The 19,742-nt window shown below is 48.4% G+C and overlaps 1 protein-coding gene and 1 long non-coding RNA gene across 2 annotated transcripts; both read right to left on the bottom strand.

Annotated features, from left to right (window-relative positions):
- Nucleotides 1-3,708: 3,708 nt before the first annotated feature.
- On the bottom strand, nt 3,709-6,389 carry LOC119318894. The gene is made up of 2 exons (XM_037593454.1): nt 5,739-6,389; nt 3,709-5,629 (listed from the first exon to the last, which is right to left on the bottom strand). Exons 1-2 carry the CDS (start codon nt 6,387-6,389, stop codon nt 3,941-3,943), a joined length of 2,340 nt encoding a protein of 779 aa, XP_037449351.1. The 3' UTR covers nt 3,709-3,940.
- A 3,833-nt stretch (nt 6,390-10,222) lies between these two features.
- On the bottom strand, nt 10,223-13,854 carry LOC119314496. Its single transcript, XR_005152334.1, has 4 exons — nt 13,180-13,854; nt 12,254-12,391; nt 11,337-11,493; nt 10,223-10,418 (listed from the first exon to the last, which is right to left on the bottom strand). It is a non-coding gene; the product is annotated as an uncharacterized LOC119314496 (long non-coding RNA).
- Nucleotides 13,855-19,742: the final 5,888 nt, after the last annotated feature.

Here is a 19,742-nt window from a genome sequence, read left to right as displayed (position 1 = left end):
TTCGGTCCGAGTGCTGCAGAAGCACGCAGAATCCATCACCAAGTGTTACAAAACGTGACGTGAGCGAAACCTCAATGGATATTGGACTAGAAGTTTCCCAACTGGTCGGGCTATATTGACTGCTGGGTAAAACTTGGTGTCACTCATATGTCTCTTGGAAGAGATATACTATAGGCCCGGGTGCGGACGTGCCATGTAACTCGAGTGATGATGTCGGAGCGTGGGCTGATTCTCTAGAGAGATGCTACTCATTATCCCAAGGGAACGCCAACATAGGCCATCTCCGAGTCCAAGTTTCTGAGGCTCACGCCTTGGAACCTGGAAAAGGGCCAAGTTAATTCGTAGTGGAGTGTTGAGCTCATCCCATTGCAGTCATCAAGCTTACTTTAGCCGGAGGATAAGATTGTATGTCCGAGTGGACGAAGACCTTTCGAAGATGTTCAGCGGACCGAGAGTGTCTTGTAGGAAATTTATCCAGGGGTGACCAATCAGTCTGATCTTGCGGCGGTAGTCCCGCAATTTGAAAACTCGCGCGCGTGTGGGAGAGGTTTCTTCACGACTAGTGGGGAAAGTGGGAGCATATCACCTTGATTTTCGCTCCGAACTCCCCGAGCACCCACCGTAGACGGAAACTCTCCGAAATTTTCCTCGTCCTCACTTTTACCATGATTTTTTACGTCATGGACGGCCCAAAGAATGTCATGCAGGTGCGTTTCTAGCCTGCCCAGGATGAAAAGCCCATCTTATGTCATAATTTTTTGTCATAGAAGTAGGAGCCCACCACATCTACGATAATACGTGTTTTTGTCACAATTATCATCATAGAAATGTCATAACCATGATAGAAAAAGTTTTCGTTCGGGCCATAATGTCACAGATGTGTCTTTCTTTTGAAGTGGTAGTTCTCCTACTGGATTGATAACCTTACTTCTTAACCGAGGAAAAATACTTATCTCTACTATACTGCATCTCCCTTCCTCTTCGGGAAATAAATCCAACACAACTCACAAGAAGCAAGATGTCAACGACCTCGCCCGATTGGAATGTGGCCTGGAAGGGCCGGGCTAAAGTTGATGTTGCGGATCTGGCAACTTCTAGAGGTATTGACCAATTCGTTCTTGGATTATATCCGAGTGATTTGTAGGCTAACGTTTATCATTGATGCATGTCTTGCAACACCATTAGAAGTGATCCAGGTCGAGGATGATGACAAGACTGACCCCTCCAAGTCCCAAGCGCAGTGAACGGGCGCCGACTGCTACCATAAGCGTCGTCCAAGACGTTCCTCATGGCCGATCGAGCAAGGCTCCGAATGCCAACGTTGGCACGGGGCCCATGGTTCCAAGTGTCACAACTCAGAATGGCGTCGAGCTAGCAGTTGCTGCCCCAACTCCTCGGCCAGTGCTAGCTCCATTGTCTGCTCCAGTCACCTTTTTTACTATGCAGAGGGTCCCAGAGGACCAGGTGGGGGCAAGCAAGGAAGCAATGATTAGAGTTGAAGTGATGAACATGCACTTGCAAGAGGCGTGTGACGGCAGTGAGGCCTTGAAGACCAATATTCGACCAAGTACCAATGTGTGTAAGATTTTTCAGTCAGAATTTTCAGGTTTTGGTTTTCCTTTGTTTGCCGAGTGGATGATTGTGTTTCTGCTAGTGGATTTTTCACGGAGTACACCCACTGGGTGTTTGCTTTGGCCAGTTGGGGCCTGCTGAGTGCACCTACTGGATGTAGTCCCCGAGACTGCCGTCGACTGTTTGCTATCGGCGGGAGTCTTAGAACTTAGGATTTCTTTGAATGCTAATTTCACTCGGATTTCTCAGAGTTTGTCAGAGCCAAATTATTTCAGTGGGTGTTGTCCCCGAGACTGCCGTCGATTGGAGGCAATCAGTTGGAGTCAGTGGTGCCGTGTGATACGGCAACGCCTTGAGATGCAGCAAGAGGCGACGGTGGCTGGAGAATGCGACGGGCTGCTCGTTCTGGTTAAGCCAAGTGATTTGTCCAAGTCCTAGTTGGTTAGTGCTGGACGTAGGCGTTCATGGAGATAGGAATTTGTTAGTTGCATGCAACACCCACGGCGAAGTTTGTTTGTAGTGGCCGGTCAAGATTAGTATACTAGTCATCTTGGCCCTGCAGTGATTCTAGGAGGTCATGGACGTGCGTTAGTGGTGTTAGGCATTAGTGGGTGCGTGCAACTCTCTAGTCCTTTGTATATATAGTGCTTTGAGTAATGTGAAAAGAAGCCGTGAGGGCTGTGGAAAAATGTAGCACTTGTGTCCACCAAGGAGAAGACCCTCTTGCCAAAGCTAGTTGGCTTCCTTCCTTGGTATATGCGCGCGTGTGCACGCGCGCGAATGTGTTCTGTCATTCACAGAGTGTGTGTTCTTGAGACTAAGGCCCTGTTTGATAGCAAAGTATTTTTGAAGTATTATAAGAATACTACAGTTTTTGATATTATCAAAGTTTTATTTACAATGAGCTGTTTGGTTGCCACTAAAAACTGTAACTTTGATACTGCAGTATTTACTAAACCATGCATGGATTTTTCTCTGCACTAAAAAAACCCTCCGGACCTCTTTTTTTAAAACAGAGCAGCAGAAACAAACGAGGGGCCGCATTGTTATCTTCTCCACTATTCGCAACAATTCCATAGCTTCCATGCCGCCGCTGCCACTGCTTTGTCGTTTTTGGTGTTGTCTCCCTCGATGGCAAATTTGTACGAGGCGTCTTCTTGGCTCGCCGCTGCTACCTAGAGGCCATGGCATGTTTCCACGGGGGGTTGTGATGGATCGCAGCTACTTGGATGCATGGATCTCTTGCGTTCTTATGCATGTGCATGATACGGCCAACTAGGTAGGTAAAAAACGCGCTGCTCTAGCGCTGTTCCTAGGCCAATCTATTGTTGGATGCAATGGCTAGCCAGCTGACAGCTAGAAAACATGCTTGTTTGCAGTGCTAATAGCTAGTCAGCTAATTTAACATCACGGTACCAAACAGGTCCTCTGTATCACGAATACTCCAAAATACTCTGTTACATCAAAACCGTGGTATTGTGTAACTACTGACAAGATTATTGTAGTTCCCAATACTTTGGTTTTTATACTACTTTGCTATCAAACAGGGCCTAAGTGAGAAGATGAGAGAGCTTTGAGAGTTCCAAGGAAGAAGAGGTGCTGTGAGTGGCAGTGCCAACAGTTTTTAATATACATAAGAATTTTTTTAAATATTATATCGAGATTACCACGGGCACCCATTCCTTATGAAACTAAACACGGCGTACAATAGTCATCCAGGTTTGATATCCTAAAACTACAGAATATTTTGAAAATTTTCTATTATCTCCTGAATGCTGTATCATATAGGGGTGTGTGGCACCAAGAGCCCCAAATCCTCATTCACATGTTTCTTTGTTTAACATTAAGAGAAGATGAATGTATTCATGTACCCATGAAAGATTTGAGCGTAAATTTTGTAAAACACCAATCTCTGAATGAATTCCAGTTTTTTTATGCTTTTCATAAAATATGAACACCAAAGATGGTGTGGAGTGAATTAGCTTAATTTGCTCCGTATGTATATAGACATATTTTAGAGTGTAGATTTACACAATTTGCTTCGTATGTAGTCCATAGTGGAATCTCCAGAAAGACCAATATTTAGGAGCGGAGGAAGTAATAATTAAGCCCAAACTTCATTCTATTTTCCTTGGCAAAATGGACAACAAATTATACCGAGACCAAATCTTCCAGTTGTGACTGTCGACACCAATACATATGCAACATTAACAAAATTGAAATGCTACCATGTTTATGTAAATTTCAAAATTTGCAAACTTTATAAGTAATGAATCTCCTGGTTCATTAGCCCATAGTCGAGAACCAACTCTAAGCAACATATGTAGCCATCGGCCGCCAAACTACACATGCAAAAAAGACATCCGTACTAGTAATTTTCCGGGCGGGTTATGCCGGTATGGGTGGTCAAAGCCCAAAGCATGGTGATGAATTCCCCACCCTGCACCAGCAAGCTCTCGTGCCCCATCACGTGATCCTCTTTGCTTGATGGTGCGATGTAAACGATGAGCTCCGTCCACAGGTCGGCGAGCAGCTTCCATGTCTGCTCCCACTGGACGCCGCTATCCCTTAGAGCTTCTTCCTTCAACAAATTCCCCAGCCTCGCGCCGTTGAGCACCACCTCACCCTCCTTCCATTCTGTCATTGTGGTCGCCTCCGCCACCTTTCTGATCTGGTCGACCCTCCAGCACCAGCACGAGAGGTAGTAGCTAGCACAGCCAAGCGTGCGCTTGAGTTCCGCCTTGGCGGCCTCAAATACACGCTCCGTATTGTCCGGGTTTTCAGGGAGGAGATCTGGGTGGAAGGCCACTAAATAGGCGCAGTACCTGGACAGACTCGTGGCCACCGTGTGTGAGTCCTTGCTCTGGTTGCGATGGGGAGGGCACGCCTCTAGCAGCGCAGTCGCAATGTGCCAGGTGAGGATGACCTCCACGATGCTCTTGCTCTTGCACGCTGCCAAGAGATCTGGTCGGTCGGCGAGTGCTGACTTGCCATTACTGAGAGGGGCTCCATCACAGCAGTGTGCCACGAGGGATTCAACGATGAAGTGCTTGGCTTTGTTTGGCACGGGAGCTGTTCGGAGGAGTAGAGAGAAGATGGACGGTATGCTGAGGACGAGTGGCCACCGGAGGTTTAGTAGAGAGAACTGCTTGAAGCTAATGGTGGGTTGGCTCATCTTGCTCTGTACCCATAGGAAGCTGTAAACAACGCCACTGTACGTTGGGCTACTCTGCCATTGGGGCTTCGCCACAAAGTTGCAGAGCACGGACACCATGAACCAGTCTGAGAAAAGGAAGACAATGAACTCCCATATCTCCTCGAAGAAGAAGATGACGAAGAGGAGGAAGGTGATGAAGAAGTTCATTAGGGTGAAGAAGGCTGGTCTCCAGATCAGGGCCTGGAAAAGGAGACACATGGTGCTGCTGACGATGTCAGACGAGAACGTGTAGTTGTCTGTCCTGATGTGCGCGAATGCAAAGCTTGCGTCACCATAGCCGCAAAGGATGACGGTCAGGATGCACAGGCCGAGCACCACCACGGGGAGAAGGAAGTAATTGGCGAGGAAGAAGAAAGGGCTGGCGAGGACTACGGGGATGACAGAGTGGTAATACTCGCAGAGGAATTTCACCTCGTCGTTCATCATCTGAAAAAGCGCCTCCGCCGCGCCCTCTGTCCTATCGCTGTAGATGCCGTTGAAGAGTAGGCCACGGCACTCACGAGTCTCGGCATCAGATAATGGAAGGTGCTCGAACCTCCGCCGGAGAAGCTTGAAAAGCGCGAAGGAGAGGCACAACCTCTTGAGCCGCGGGCCTTGATCGAGGTTGGTGCAGCAGGCATGCTGCCAGATCTTTCCAACGGTGGCTACGGTGTCATCTGGGGAGACATTCTTCAGATAGTAGCCGTCTGGGCTGGGTTGTATAACCAAGTCTTCTTCACCCATAATGACCAACTTGCACCTCTTCAACATGGCCTCGCCTCCGCCACCATGGTTTCCGCTAGCCACCATGCAGTGCTCCACGTAGACGTCTGTTGACGGGGAACCATGCTGGTCCTGCTGCTGAAACAAAACGCGAGGAAAGAGTGGTCGAAATTAATGCATACGTTGTGCATATTTCTGAATGAGTTTAGGATTTCGGGTCGACTGGTTGGCCTATGCGAATCAATACCTGAGATGATACATCTTGCTGCATTATTTGTGACATGTAGGAGGTGATGAGGCGCGTGTTTTTGCCGTACGCATAGGATCGCTTGCCAATCTCAGTGAAGGCGATCCTTTGCACCACTTTGGTGGCGCAGAGCACCCAAAGGACGCCGAAGACGGCCTTCCGGCCGACTCTCTGGATGTTGAAGAAGACGAGGCTGCCGAGCCACACCACGCGGCCAGCACGCTGGATGCTGCAGGAGTAGCCGTGCATGCGGACCTCTTCCACTTTCTTGCGGAGGAGCTCTACCAGCAGCATCCAGATGAGGATCATACCGGCAGGTAGCGAGAGGTCGCCGGTGGTGGTGTCCTGAGCCGCGGAGCCGGCGTTCTTGGACTCGGAGAAGAGGTAGGACATGACGGGGAGGAAGAGGGAGAAAGAGGAGGAAAGGAAGAGGCGGACCTTGGGGTCAAGGGTGGCGCTGATGCCGGAGAAGCGGCTGAAGAGGTTGAGGTTGAAAGAGAGGCCGACGAGGACGAACATGATTACGGAGGCGGACACCACGGATGACTCATTGCTCGTGTTGTATGAGGACGTGAGGCTGCGGACATAACTTAAGATGCCCTCCTCAGCGTTGCAGAATTTTTTGACGACATGGGCACGGGAGGTGGCCATCGTTAAGTTCTAGTTTGCGCCCAGAAGTGCGTCCATGTATAGAAATATATCCCTTTGCTGCGAGACTATTTTTGATGGCATCGCGTGGTCGCAGAGCAACCTCCAGCTAGGTTAGATTCCCTCGATCCATCGAAAGCATGCCGTTGCTCCTGATCACGTACTCCCTCTCTTCTCACAATTATTAGTTATAGGTTTATCTTTATCATAAATCAAACAACTTCAAGTTTTGCCAAGTTTATAGAAAATATATCAAGATCTAAAACACGAATCATATATACTCCTTCCGTCCTTAAAAAAGTGTACCTCCAACTTTGTTAGAAGGTCAAACTATCTTAAAGTTTAATCGAGTTCGTGCAAAAATATATCAATGTTTGTGAAACCAAATAGGTATACGATGAAAATATATTTTATCATGAATCTAATGTTAATAATGTTATTGCATAAATATTTATGTATTATTGAATAAATACGGTCAAACATAAACAAGTTTGACTTTTCAATAAAGTTGAAAGCACACTTTTTCAAAGATGGAGGGAGTACGTAGTATAAATATATATTTTATGATGAATCAAACGGAACTAGTTTGATGTTTCAATTAGAGTTGTTTTCTTTTGTTGGGTAAATTCAACAAATATCACTACAATAAAAGGAATAATTGAAACGTCACTACTACTAGGGCTGCAAGAAAGTTCGAGACTCATGAGCCGTTTGAGATGGAGTCATCTTTTGGCTTGACTTAAGGTCGACTCGAAAAGAAATGAGCTAAGTATGAGTAGTTTATGTAGCTCGATCGAGAATCAAGCTCATCTTGAGCAAACACTAAGTTGCTCAATTTTAACTTGATATAATATAATTATATTAAATAATCCTGATATATAGTTAAAGAAAATAGGATAATTTATTGGTGTCATATATGTTGTGTACTATTTTTCATTTTATCTACTACTCCCTCCGTTCCTAAATACTTGTCTTTCTAGGCATTTCAACAAGTGACTACATACGGAGCAAAATGAGTGAATCTACACTCTAAAATATGTCTACATACATCCGTATGTAGTAGTCATTTGAAATGTCTAGAAAGACAAATATTTAGGAACGGAGGGAGTAGAAAACATGGAAGCTTAATTAAGAATGGAAAAAAATTGGGCTTCAATATGGTCTATTATCAGCCATGTGTTAAATATCCTACTATTTTGGTACCGTCGTTTACTTCTCTTGCTACTTCATCCAGGATCCCTTGCTACTAAGTTATTGTTATCAGTTGCGAGAATAAGTCAAACAACCTTGAAAAACATTGTATTATCATTGTTTTGATTGGCATAATATTCTATAGTTGTTTCTTATGTTGCGTTGTGGCATTTTTTGAAACATTGCCTTAAATTATTTGAAAATTACGTTATTTAGCTCGCAACTGGCTGGAGATCGACTTGAGATCATTACAAGCTAACGAGGAGCCACCTTTTATAGATCGATCTTGAGCTTTGCTTAGTTTGAGATCCCTCGTATTTTTGCATAAGTTGAACTGAGCCTAGTCCAACTTGCTCGAAATAGACTTGTTTGCGGCCTACTTATGTCAAAGGCTAAATCTTATTGAACTTTCTGAAACTTGGCAGTGCTATTTTCATAAGTTATTTTTCCTTTCGCAATGGCGTTTCCCAAGTATTTTTTTTTCAAAAAGGAGGATGACCCCAATTTATTAATTATTCATAAAGACCTTACAAAGTAATACAACAGTAATTCTGAAGCCACCATCTTAGCAACATAAGTCACTACTCCTATCCACCACTTGATGAAGGGGCACCGAAAGTCCGAGCTGAATACCAAATAGACTTCAGACTGAAGCCTAACATCTAAAGCCGGAGGCCCCAACCAAGCCATTGTCTGGGTCCAGGGCACACACCGGTCAGACGCACTCACAGAAATTCAGCTGCTTTTTGTTTGCATGTCTCGTTCTTGTCTTGGACAAACACTCTGGCTAGACCATCAATAACATCATCACCATTTGTTTGTGTCACAATTGTTGCACTATTAATTCCGTGATGGAAACATATCTCTGAGAGTGCTTCTCCAGCTCATGCTCTGATGAAGCTTCCATACTTGTTATCATGAATGAAGATGTACACCATCATCCTAACAAAATCTTCTCCGCCACAACCGCTTTCCTTTTTGATAAGAACAAAATCTTTGGATCTGCCGCTTTCAGTATTATCGATGTAATATAGTTTTGAGAGAATCCAGATAGCTCTTTGCTGCAACTCTTCATTACATTTATTACAACCAAGAATCCTCCGCAGAGTGTTGATTGATTTTTCACAGCTTGAGATTTCATGACAGATTTTGGCCCCAGTTTCTCCGGGAGCACTGATTAATTGGATCATCACTTCCATTGACCCCTCTATATATCATACCATGCACCATGATCATTGGTGGTGTGATCGAGTAGGTCAGAGGTGACCGGCGCCATGATCTTGGAGACTAGACCTCTAGTGTCACTAATGACTCTACAATTGCTTTCATCCATTGCAAGCTTCCGGGGGATAAACATTCCATGCAACAACATTTCCTTATAGTCTGTCCGAACTTTACTGTCATTATAGTGTCCGTTTGGTGAAGGGGGCGCAAAACGAGCACGTAGATTCCAATGCTGTTCATACTCGTCATACAAACAGTCTCGATGATATGGCTTAGTTATACTATATTGTTCAAACATCCCGATGAGGGAAGAAATGTGTTGAATCCCCCAGGGAAACTCGTCCTACTTGATTTAAATGCAAGGCGCTCCACTATCGTCGTAGCCTGGTTCCTCCTCTCTCTGTCATGTGGGCCTCTCGAATCTAGCATCTCTAATAGTTTTTGCAGTACGTGTGTGGACGATGATGACAATGTTCCATTAGACACCATACTTGTAAGTCCCTTGTACGGGACGCTCCAGTTTCCTCTCCACCATGCATATGGTTGTGTACAACATCTCCACCACCGAAATGCATTCAGGAGGTGAACTGGAACCAATCATACCTACGGCAGATGTAATTAGGCTCCTTCCATTCACAAATGATGGGTCGTTCTCACATCCAAACCTTGTTTTACCGAAAAAGGCTTTCGCCCCGCTTTATAGATAAAGCCCAACAGCCAACAAAGTTCGTCCACAACACACACACACACACACACACACACACACACATGTCTGACACGGCAAGAAGTCAAAAGGGTTAATGCTGAGGGCACAGCTCAACAAGCCCTGAAAAGCAAAAAAAGGCATGCACACGGAGGGTGCTGCACAACATCTAGCCTGGCTCCGGTGGTGATGGGAGGAGCGGGGGCGCAAACACTATAAGAAATCTGTTAATACGTGACGGTCCTTAGCCGTCACGGAACAACCAAAAACTGTCATGCGTGTCCATGCTTGACGGACTTGAGATCCATCATGTATATCGCGTCATAATTTGACATCATAGCTTCCATGACGGTTCTTGGCCGTCGTGGAACTGCCTCAGGCCCGCCCAAGCCCACACTAGGCTGTGACGGAACAGACCGTCATGAACCAATGCCACGTAGAATTTTCAATTGACTAACTGGAATGACATGGCTACCTACATGGACACTATTTTCGTCACAGAAACCGTCATGGATTTAGGATCAATTAAAATTTGGTCCCGTCCGTTCCTTCAGCCCAATTTTAATCAAATACACTTTTAGCATAATGTGTTCCGTAAATCATAATGCCAATTTTGGACCAAATCACTCAATATGCAACCATCCATAGGTATCTACAACATATATTGAAAAAATCACTTAATGTGCTACCATCCATAGGTATCTAAAACCTAGCAGTTTTGAATATCCTCCATGAAATGATAATATACAACATATATTGACAACATATATCACACAACAAGGATTAGGAACCGGTACAATCCAATTTACATCAACAACACATATAAACTACTAAGGTTGTCACTCGTGTTCTTGTCGTCAACCCTCCTGATGGCAACTATATGTCTTGGCGGATTGTGATGGACAGCAACATACCTACCATATTCACAACAACATTAGACATTTGTAGATATGAATATATAGTAGAAGAAATATAAAAAACAAATTACATGCTTTCCAAAATCCTTAAATCTTATTGTGCCTACAAATGAGAATAACAAAGTATTTAGTATAAAACAACAATAAATTGACTCACTAATACATGTGCGTAGTACACAAATAAACGGGTTTAAACCTCTGTATTCTTATTGTAGGACTGCCACAATGTAACTATGTAATTTTCTTCTTAGATTCGGATTAAACTTATTTCTGGAATACATATTCACGGGCTACAGGAGACAAAAAGGATAGAAAAAGAAATGCCTAGGGAGAAAACCCACCAACAAAATAATGCACATCATTTGTAGACAAAGAACAGTAGTATGATTTATGTTTGTCCATACAGTAGGTTTTTGGTTTTAAAGGTCACAGATAATGCTCAGTTGACATTTCAGATTATATCTGGAAATTCTGTACATATATTTTGAAGGTAAAAGCTGAGTTTTTGCCGAGTTCATCTTCATATACCATTATTATATATACACCGCCAGTCAGCAATGAGGATTGGTTTTAAATTTCTCAGATTTGAGAAGTAACCCCTATTTACTAGAATGCAGTTTCAGCGTACTACTGACTCTTGAAACAAGAGTTGGAGCTATCCTGTTTACATGAACGCCTGATCCAAGCGAAAAGTAAACAGGCAAGAAGGCCTACTCACAATGTTACCTGCCTGATCCAATCGAACATTCAGTTCTAGGTGCAATATAGAGAAAAACAATATTGCAAAAAACTTGAAAAGCATGGAAGCATCATATATATTGTGTATCAAATTTTTTAAAGCTACAAGTAAATGGGACACTAGAGTAAGGATTCCTTCTTATTACGAACAGGAAGAGCAAAGAGGTTGTGTCTTACTCTTTGTCTCCACTAGATGATCACTTGTTCCATTTATCCTCCATCAACGAGAGCTCAAGGAATGTGACAACAAGGATCTAGTGCCTCTTCCGTACTAGCAGCATTACTGGGACCATGAGGAACATCGCTCCCAGCATAACAATCACAACCGCAGTGCCTGTTCATATAGCATGACATGCGAATAAGTATAGCGTAATCTGCAGAATGCAGAGTGCAATACAAAGGTTCAGCTCCACTTGCTTTTAGGAGTTTACTGGTATGGCATAATACACATATACGCAATACAACTTCCAGATTTACCATGAGATTTAGGAAAAAAATATTGGGATAGTAGATCTAGTAATAACTTCCAGACACAAATTTTAAACATGACGGCATACAAATGCAACACATATTCTCTGGTTGCCTACAATTGCATATAGACGATTGCCAACAGCTGCAGCACCTACCTTATCCCTCTCATTTCAACAAGAGAACAACTTTGCTCAAGCCTAAACAACATCGAATTGAGCTAATCGAGCCCAAACAACACCAATGCCCTAACTAACCATGGATCAGGTTCAGCTCAATGGCCACAAAACAGTGTATGCCACAGCCACGGGCTCATAGTAGAGGAGGGAGGCAGAGATACAAGTGCTCACTAAAGTGGTTTGTAGATGATGCAAGGAACACAGTGCAGGTCGGTCACCACCAGCGCGCAGCAGAGTGGTGCTGAACCTTTGTATTGCACTCTGCATTCTGCATTCTGCCATACCAGTAAACACACTCTTCATTGAACAGAAAAATGTACACTTGCACCAGCACATGAACCGAATTTTATCTATCAACCAAGCTTAAATGATTTAGTCTATTTCATAGCTAATTTTCAAGTAATGGTTCTTTTCTTCCAAGCAAACCAACACAAGAGTTCAACTCACTTGAAGTGATGAGCACAGGGACAACTCATTTGGCAGATCTTCTATCAAGTTCTTCGAAAGATCAAGTTTCACCACATCACTTGTCTCCCCATCTGCAGGGGGTACATTGGGCAAACCAAGACCACTCAAATTCAACTCCTAGCAAAGTAAATTGACATCAAATCAGGGGCTACAGTCGGAAAATCAGATAATCATTTACTATACCAGAACTCAGCTACTTGGTTTTCTCAGCCACTTCAAAACATATGATAAACTCAAAGGCAATGTAAAAGAACACAGCGCATAAAACACAACAGTGAATTAGTTACTTTTACCACAATGGCTCTGAATTTAATCCTTGAATGGTTCAAGATCCATGTGAGAAAGTTCATAGGAAAAGGTGATCGACCTTATGGTATTGCAAATATGCTAATAATCTAAGTACCTTTGAAGATACAGATAATCGTCTTGCTGCAGAAAACTGATAGACTGCCCAATTTAAATTAAAATGGAAACAAAATTATGATCAAGTGCATCACCTATGGTCAGGAACTTAGTGAACATGTAAAATACTTCTGATAAGAATAAGAGTTACGACGGCGAGGCCAACTGTTATCAGGGGGTAATGCTAAGTTGCTAACTAGGCGAACTACAGCATCACGTGACAAGAATGGGTACTGGAAATCTATATTAACTCATGTTCTAAAACTTTAAATTGTCCAGACCCAAATCATGTGCTTGTCTCGGACCCTGCATATAATAACAACAAAAGGCCAACATAGGCAGAAGTCCTTAGTCACAAGCAACAGGAATTACTCCCAGATAAATACCATAAAGCTATAGAATTTCTTAATTGTCAGGTGATTAGTGTATTCATGTCACGCCATTGCAGCAACAAGGTTCAGATAAAAAACCGAAACAGAAACGAAGCATTCCACTATTCTTACCCCTGTGGAGAGAAGTCGCTATGACGGGCAGTGAAGTAATGGCGCCACCGCACCTCCCGTGACCTGCAGAGGATGAGCTCCGGTGACCTGCAGCAGAGGAGGCGGTCCTTTTCTCCCCTTCGCCACTTTTCCCGTGCAGCATTCCCATTGCCGAGGGCGTCCACACCGTTGTCGTACCCTCCGGTCGCCGGCAGATGCAAGTCAGATGGGGGGAGTGTGGCAGCGGGAGGGCCGATGCTGCCAAGGCGCTCGCTCGCTGTAGCCGCGCTCTTGGGCAGTCCCTCCAAACAGGGGCTCGCGCATCTCCGTGTGCACTAGCTATGGCCGCTTCCGAGCGGCGCATCTTATTGCGCACCACGTTGCGGCGGCCAGCGGCGCGTCTCCATGCACCAAGGTCGTGGCGGTCGTTGGCACGGTGAAGAAGAGGGAATGTTGTATTCCCGCTCGACCCGCAGGGAAAGGGCGGCCGCCACGCCCCTTGAGGAGAGGAAGAGCACCGGAGATCCTAGATCGGGCGTGCAGGTGTGGATGAGGTAGATGGGATCCATCTATGGGTTAGAAGGGGACCTAGATCCACGATGCCGGAGGGAGGACCTCGTCGTGGCCGGCGAGGAACGACGACAGAGGGGTGGTGGTGGCCGGCGTCGCTGGTTGAGATTGGGGGCTGCGACCAGATCCGGGGAGAAGGAGCCCCCGATGGAAGCGTGGATTTCCGCAAGCAGGTCACGGAAGTTGGTGTTACACCACTGGCCCCCAACAGTCTCGCGGAAGCAGGACCAGAGGAACTGGGCCGTAGGGCACGAGAAGAAGATGTGGTTAGCATCCTCCATCGTGTCGCACAAGGGGCACATCCCGTTCCCAGGTCCATTACGCTTACGGACCTCCACGCCCGTTGGGAGGCGGCCACGAATCTATCGCCATATGAAGATCCGGATCTTCAAGGGCAGGCGGATATCCCAAATCAAACTAAAGGGTTCGGGAGCCGTCGAGGGGGCGATGGCCGCGTAGAGGGATTTGGTGGAGAAGCAGCCGGAGGGCTCAAGCCGCCACAAAGTGACATCCGGGAGTCAACGCCGTCCATAGGGAGGAGGGCGATGTCCTGCATAAGGGCGTCCCAGGCAGCAACTTCGGGAGGGCCGAAGGGGCAGCGGAAGGCGAGGAGCCCTAAGTCAATAAGGGCCGCCTCGACAGAGATACGAGGGTCAACTGCAATTGTGAAGAGCACAGGGAATCGCGCGGCCAAGGGGGAGACCCCAAGCCATCGGTCAAACCAGAACAGGGTCGAAGATCCAGTACCAACCGCTATGGAAGTGCCAATTCGAAGCACCGGAAGCAGCTGGACGACGGCCTGCCAGAACTGGGAATTGCCCGAGCGCTGACAGAAAGCAAGGGGCTGTCCACGAAGATATTTGTTCTGGATGATGGTGAGCCAGAGACCTCCATCGCGATTGGCAATGCGCTAGAGCCAACGAGTCAGGAGGGCTATGTTCATGCGGCGGGAGGACAGGATCCCAAGACCTCCCTGGTCCTTGGGTTTGCAGATATCAGGCCAGCTAACCATATGGTACTTCTGCTTATCTCCCTCTCCAGCCTAGAAGAATCTGGATTGGTACTTGGCGATCTCCTAATGTAGGGTTTCATGGAGGCTATAGAAGCTCATGAGGAACCATAGAAGGCTAGCCAGCGAAGAGTTGATAAGAATCACCCGAGCAGCCTTAGACAGCCAACACCCTTTCCAGGGTTCAACTCGATGTTGAATACGGGTCACCGTAGGGCGGAGGTCTGCCACGTTGAGGCGCGAGTCACTAATGGAGATCCCCAAGTATGTCGTGGGGAAAGAACCCAACCTACAATTAAGGCGATCCGCGATGGACTGTGCTTCCTCAGGGGGGAACCCGAACACCATCACTTCGCTCTTATCGAAGTTAATGGTTAGGCCCGACATCTGTTGGAAGCACAGGAGGAGGAACTTTAGGTTAGCAATGTCTTGGGCGGTGCCCTCCACCATAATAATGGTATCGTCCGCATATTGGAGGAGGGAGACCCCTCCCCCTCCGACGAGGTGAGGGACGATACCATGAATATGGCCAGCATCCTTGGCCTTATCAAGGATGGATGCCATGGCATCAACCACCATGTTGAACAGAAAAGGCGAGAAAGGGTCGCCCTGGCGAACCCTGCAGAGGGTGGGTAGGTAGGGCCCGATGTCCCCGTTGATGTTCACAGCAGTCCGTCCGCAGGAGACGAGCTGCATGACCCTAGTCACCCAACGGCCGTCGAAGCCCTTGCGAAGCAACACTTCCCGCAAGAAGGGCCAGTGGACCGTGTCATAGGCCTTGTGGAAGTCGAGCTTCAGAAACACCGCCTGATGGTGTCTCAGCCGGACCTCGTGAAGGACTTCGTGGAATACCAGAACCCCATCAAGAATAAATCGGCCTTTAATGAAGGCGGATTGATTCGGGTGGGTAATCGCGTCCGCGAGCAGAGTCACCCTGTTGGCGTACCCTTTGGCCAAGGTCCGGAATATCACATTGATCACGGTGATTGGTCGAAATTGGCGGATGTCGGAGGCGCCCGGGACCTTGGGGATGAGTGTCACGATGCCGTAGTTGAGGCGCGCAAGATCCATAGTGCCTGAGAAGAATTCCTCGAACAGGGCCATGACCTCCGGTTTGATGGTCGGCCAGAACGTCTTAAAAAACGTCACTGGCAGGCCATACGGACCCAGGGCCGAGGAGGGGGTCATCCCTTTAATAGCCTCGAGAACCTCATCTTCGGCGAAGGGGGCCACTAAAGCAGCATCGGCCGCATCCGAGACCAATTGAGCACCGGACCAAATGTCGGGGGCGAGACTAGCCCTACCCCGAGGGGTGGGGGTAAATAGGGCCTTGTAAAAGCCATCCACATGGGAACGGATGGCCGAGGGGCGAACGAGAGGGGTCTCTCCATCCCAGAGGCAGTGGATGGAGTTGCGGCGCCGGCGGCCGTTCGCCACTGCCTGGAAATAGGCGGTGTTGGCATCTCCCCGAAGTACCCACCACTGGGTACCACGCAGACGCCAGTAGGCCTCTTCATCGGTGTAGATGGTTGAAAGATGGTCTTCAAGGTCATATCGCACCACCCACTCATCTGGGGAGATTCCAGACGTGTCAGCACGGGCATCCAGAGCTTGGATAGCCAGCAGAAGGGCCTTTTCCGCTCACGGAGGTCCCGGCCAAGGTTTGCACCCCACCCTCTCATGAATTGTCGGGCAAGCTTGGCACAAAAGTGCCACGAGTCAACAGCCGACATGGCGCGATGCGGGGAAGAACGGGCATAGATCCAGCGAGCGGCCACCGCCTCCCGGAAGCCGGCCTGGTTGAGCCAGAAGAGCTCAAACCGGAAGCGCGGCGGGGAGGGTGGGCGTTCGTTGGCGGTGGAGAGGAGGAGGGGGACATGGTCAGACCCGATCCGGGTAATCGCACGAAGCGAGGCCAGGGGGCAGCATAATTCCCATTCCGGGGAAACTAGGACGCGATCCAAAACGGATCGCGTCGGGTCAGCCTGGCGGTTTGTCCAAGTGAAACGGGCACCCGTCCGGTCCAGTTCACGGAGACCCAGCTCCGCGATCCAGTCGTTGAATAACTGCATCCGGGGAAGGTTAATCCGGTCATTATTATTCTCATCCGGGGATCGGATAAGGTTAAAGTCTACGCCCACAACGACCGGGAGGAGAGAGTTGGAGATCTTTAGATGAAGCTCCTCTAAGAAGGCCGGAGAGCGGCGATGGTCTGCCGGCCCATAGACAATCACGACCAGCCATTTGAAGTTGAGGGTGTTGGAAATATGCCCTAGAGGCAATAATAAATTGATTATTATTATATTTCCTTGTTCATGATAATCGTTTATTATCCATGCTAGAATTGTATTGATAGGAAACTCAGATACATGTGTGGATACATAGACAACACCATGTCCCTAGTAAGCCTCTAGTTGACTAGCTCGTTGATCAACAGATGGTCACGGTTTCCTGACCATGGACATTGGATGTCGTTGATAACGGGATCACATCATTAGGAGAATGATGTGATGGACAAGACCCAATCCTAAGCCTAGCACAAGATCATGTAGTTCGTGTGCTAAAGCTTTTCTAATGGCAAGTATCATTTCCTTAGACCATGAGATTGTGCAACTCCCGGATACCGTAGGAGTGCTTTGGGTGTGCCAAACGTCACAACGTAACTGGGTGGCTATAAAGGTACACTACAGGTATCTCCGAAAGTGTCTGTTGGGTTGGCACGAATCGAGACTGGGATTTGTCACTCCGTGTAAACGGAGAGGTATCTCTGGGCCCACTCGGTAGGACATCATCATAATGTGCACAATGTGATCAAGGAGTTGATCACGGGATGATGTGTTACGGAACGAGTAAAGAGACTTGCCGGTAACGAGATTGAACAAGGTATCGGGATACCGACGATCGAATCTCGGGCAAGTATCGTACCGATAGACAAAGGGAATTGCATACGGGATTGATTAAGTCCTTGACATCGTGGTTCATCCGATGAGATCATCGTGGAACATGTGGGAACCAACATGGGTATCCAGATCCCGCTGTTGGTTATTGACCGGAGAACGTCTCGGTCATGTCTGCATGGTTCCCGAACCCGTAGGGTCCACACACTTAAGGTTCGATGACGCTAGGGTTATAGGGAATAGTTATACGTGGTTACCGAATGTTGTTCGGAGTCCCGGATGAGATCCTGGACGTCACGAGGAGTTCCAGAATGGTCCGGAGGTAAAGATTTATATATGGGAAGTCCTGTTTTGGTCACCGGAAAAGTTTCGGGTTTTATCGGTAACGTACTGGGACCACCGGGAGGGTCCCGGGGGTCCATCAAGTGGGGCCACAAGCCTCGGAGGGCTGCATGGGCCAAGTGTGGGAGGGGGCCAGCCCCAGGTGGGCTGGTGCCCCCCCACCAAGGCCCAAGGCGCAAGGAAGAGGGGAAGGGGGCAAACCCTAGGGAAGATGGGCCCTAAGGCCCACCCTGGTGTGCCTCCCCCTCTCCCCTCCCCTTGGCCGCCCCTAGATGGGATCTAGGGGGCTGCCGCCACCCCTAGGGAGGGAACCCTAGGTGGGGGCGCAGCCCCTCCCCTTCCCCTATATATAGTTGAGGTATGGGCTGCCCAATACACACGAGTTCCTCTCCCTGTTGGTGCAGCCCTACTTCTCTTTCTCCTCGTCTCTCGTAGTGCTTGGCGAAGCCCTGCTGGATCACCATGCTCCTCCACCACCACCACGCCGTTGTGCTGCTGCTGGATGGAGTCTTCCTCAACCTCTCCCTCTCTCCTTGCTGGATCAAGGCATGGGAGACGTCACCGGGCTGTACGTGTGTTGAACGCGGAGGTGCCGTCCGTTCGGCACTAGGATCTCCGGTGATTTGGATCACGACGAGTATGACTCCTTCAACCCCGTTCTCTTGAACGCTTCCGCTTAGCGATCTACAAGGGTATGTAGATGCACTCTCCTTACCTCGTTGCTGGTTTCTCCATAGATAGATCTTGGTGACACGTAGGAAAATTTTGAATTTCTGCTACGTTCCCCTATAGAGGGCCCTCTCGAAGATCTCTATACTCACGAAGAATTCCCCCCGGTCCATGTCCCCAACATAAAAGGTGGCATCCTTCACTCCTAACAGGATGCCGCCAGAGTGGCCAGTGGTCCCACTAGAAGGGAGCCAATGCCAGGCGAAGAGGTGAGAACTAAGACGCTCTAGCTCCTGGAGGGAGAACTCTGAGCGCATGGTTTCCTGGATGGCAATGATGTCGATGTGTTCGTCTCGCATGTACTCGATGAGTTGGCGGCGGCGGACATCATGGCCGAAGCCGCGGATGTTCCAGAAAAGGGCCCGCATCTAAACCCCCATAGGGGGCTGCTTAACCCCAAGACACGGGAGGCGCTTTGAGCGCGGAGAGCGGCAGTGCGAGAGCGGGTGCTGCCACGGATCACACCGTCAGCCACCGGAGGTCCCAGACCCGCGGGTGTAGCGGTCGAGTCCACGGTGGGCCGGAGCAAGCGCGCCCGAGTCTTGGCCAGCTTGCCGTCTAAGATCTCGCGAGCCCTAATGGCCGCGATCTGTTCTAAGGGGGGGTCCAACCTCCCCCCTGAAGACTATGGCCGAGTCAGTAGCCACCTTGGCGAGGTGGCCAAGAGGGACGGGCTCAAGTGCGGAAAAGAAACAAGTGGAAGAACTGGGAGGGACGGAATCCACACCTGACTCGAGGTTCCGGACCGCCGCCCGGAGCTCCGCGCGCTCAGCGACAGACGGAGCCGGAGAGTCCGCCGGACGGGTCGCATCGAGGCGGGCGCTACGGCGGGACGCCATCACCGGCGTCGATGTGGAGCGGGGCCGCCTGACGTACGCCACCGCTGGAGGAGGGTGAGCGGTGGTCGGGGTGGTCACGACCACAGCCACCGTCGCGGCTGGGGAGGTGGGCGGAGCGAGGAGGGCGTCGGAGGCCACCGGCGGGGGGAGCGAGGCGGCGGGCACCACGGTGCCGTCATCCGCAACGCCCGCAGGTGG

The sequence above is a fragment of the Triticum dicoccoides genome, chromosome 6A, assembly GCF_002162155.2.
Source record: "Triticum dicoccoides isolate Atlit2015 ecotype Zavitan chromosome 6A, WEW_v2.0, whole genome shotgun sequence".
Taxonomy (NCBI): domain Eukaryota; kingdom Viridiplantae; phylum Streptophyta; class Magnoliopsida; order Poales; family Poaceae; genus Triticum; species Triticum dicoccoides.
This window is presented reverse-complemented; position numbering and strand designations above follow the sequence as displayed.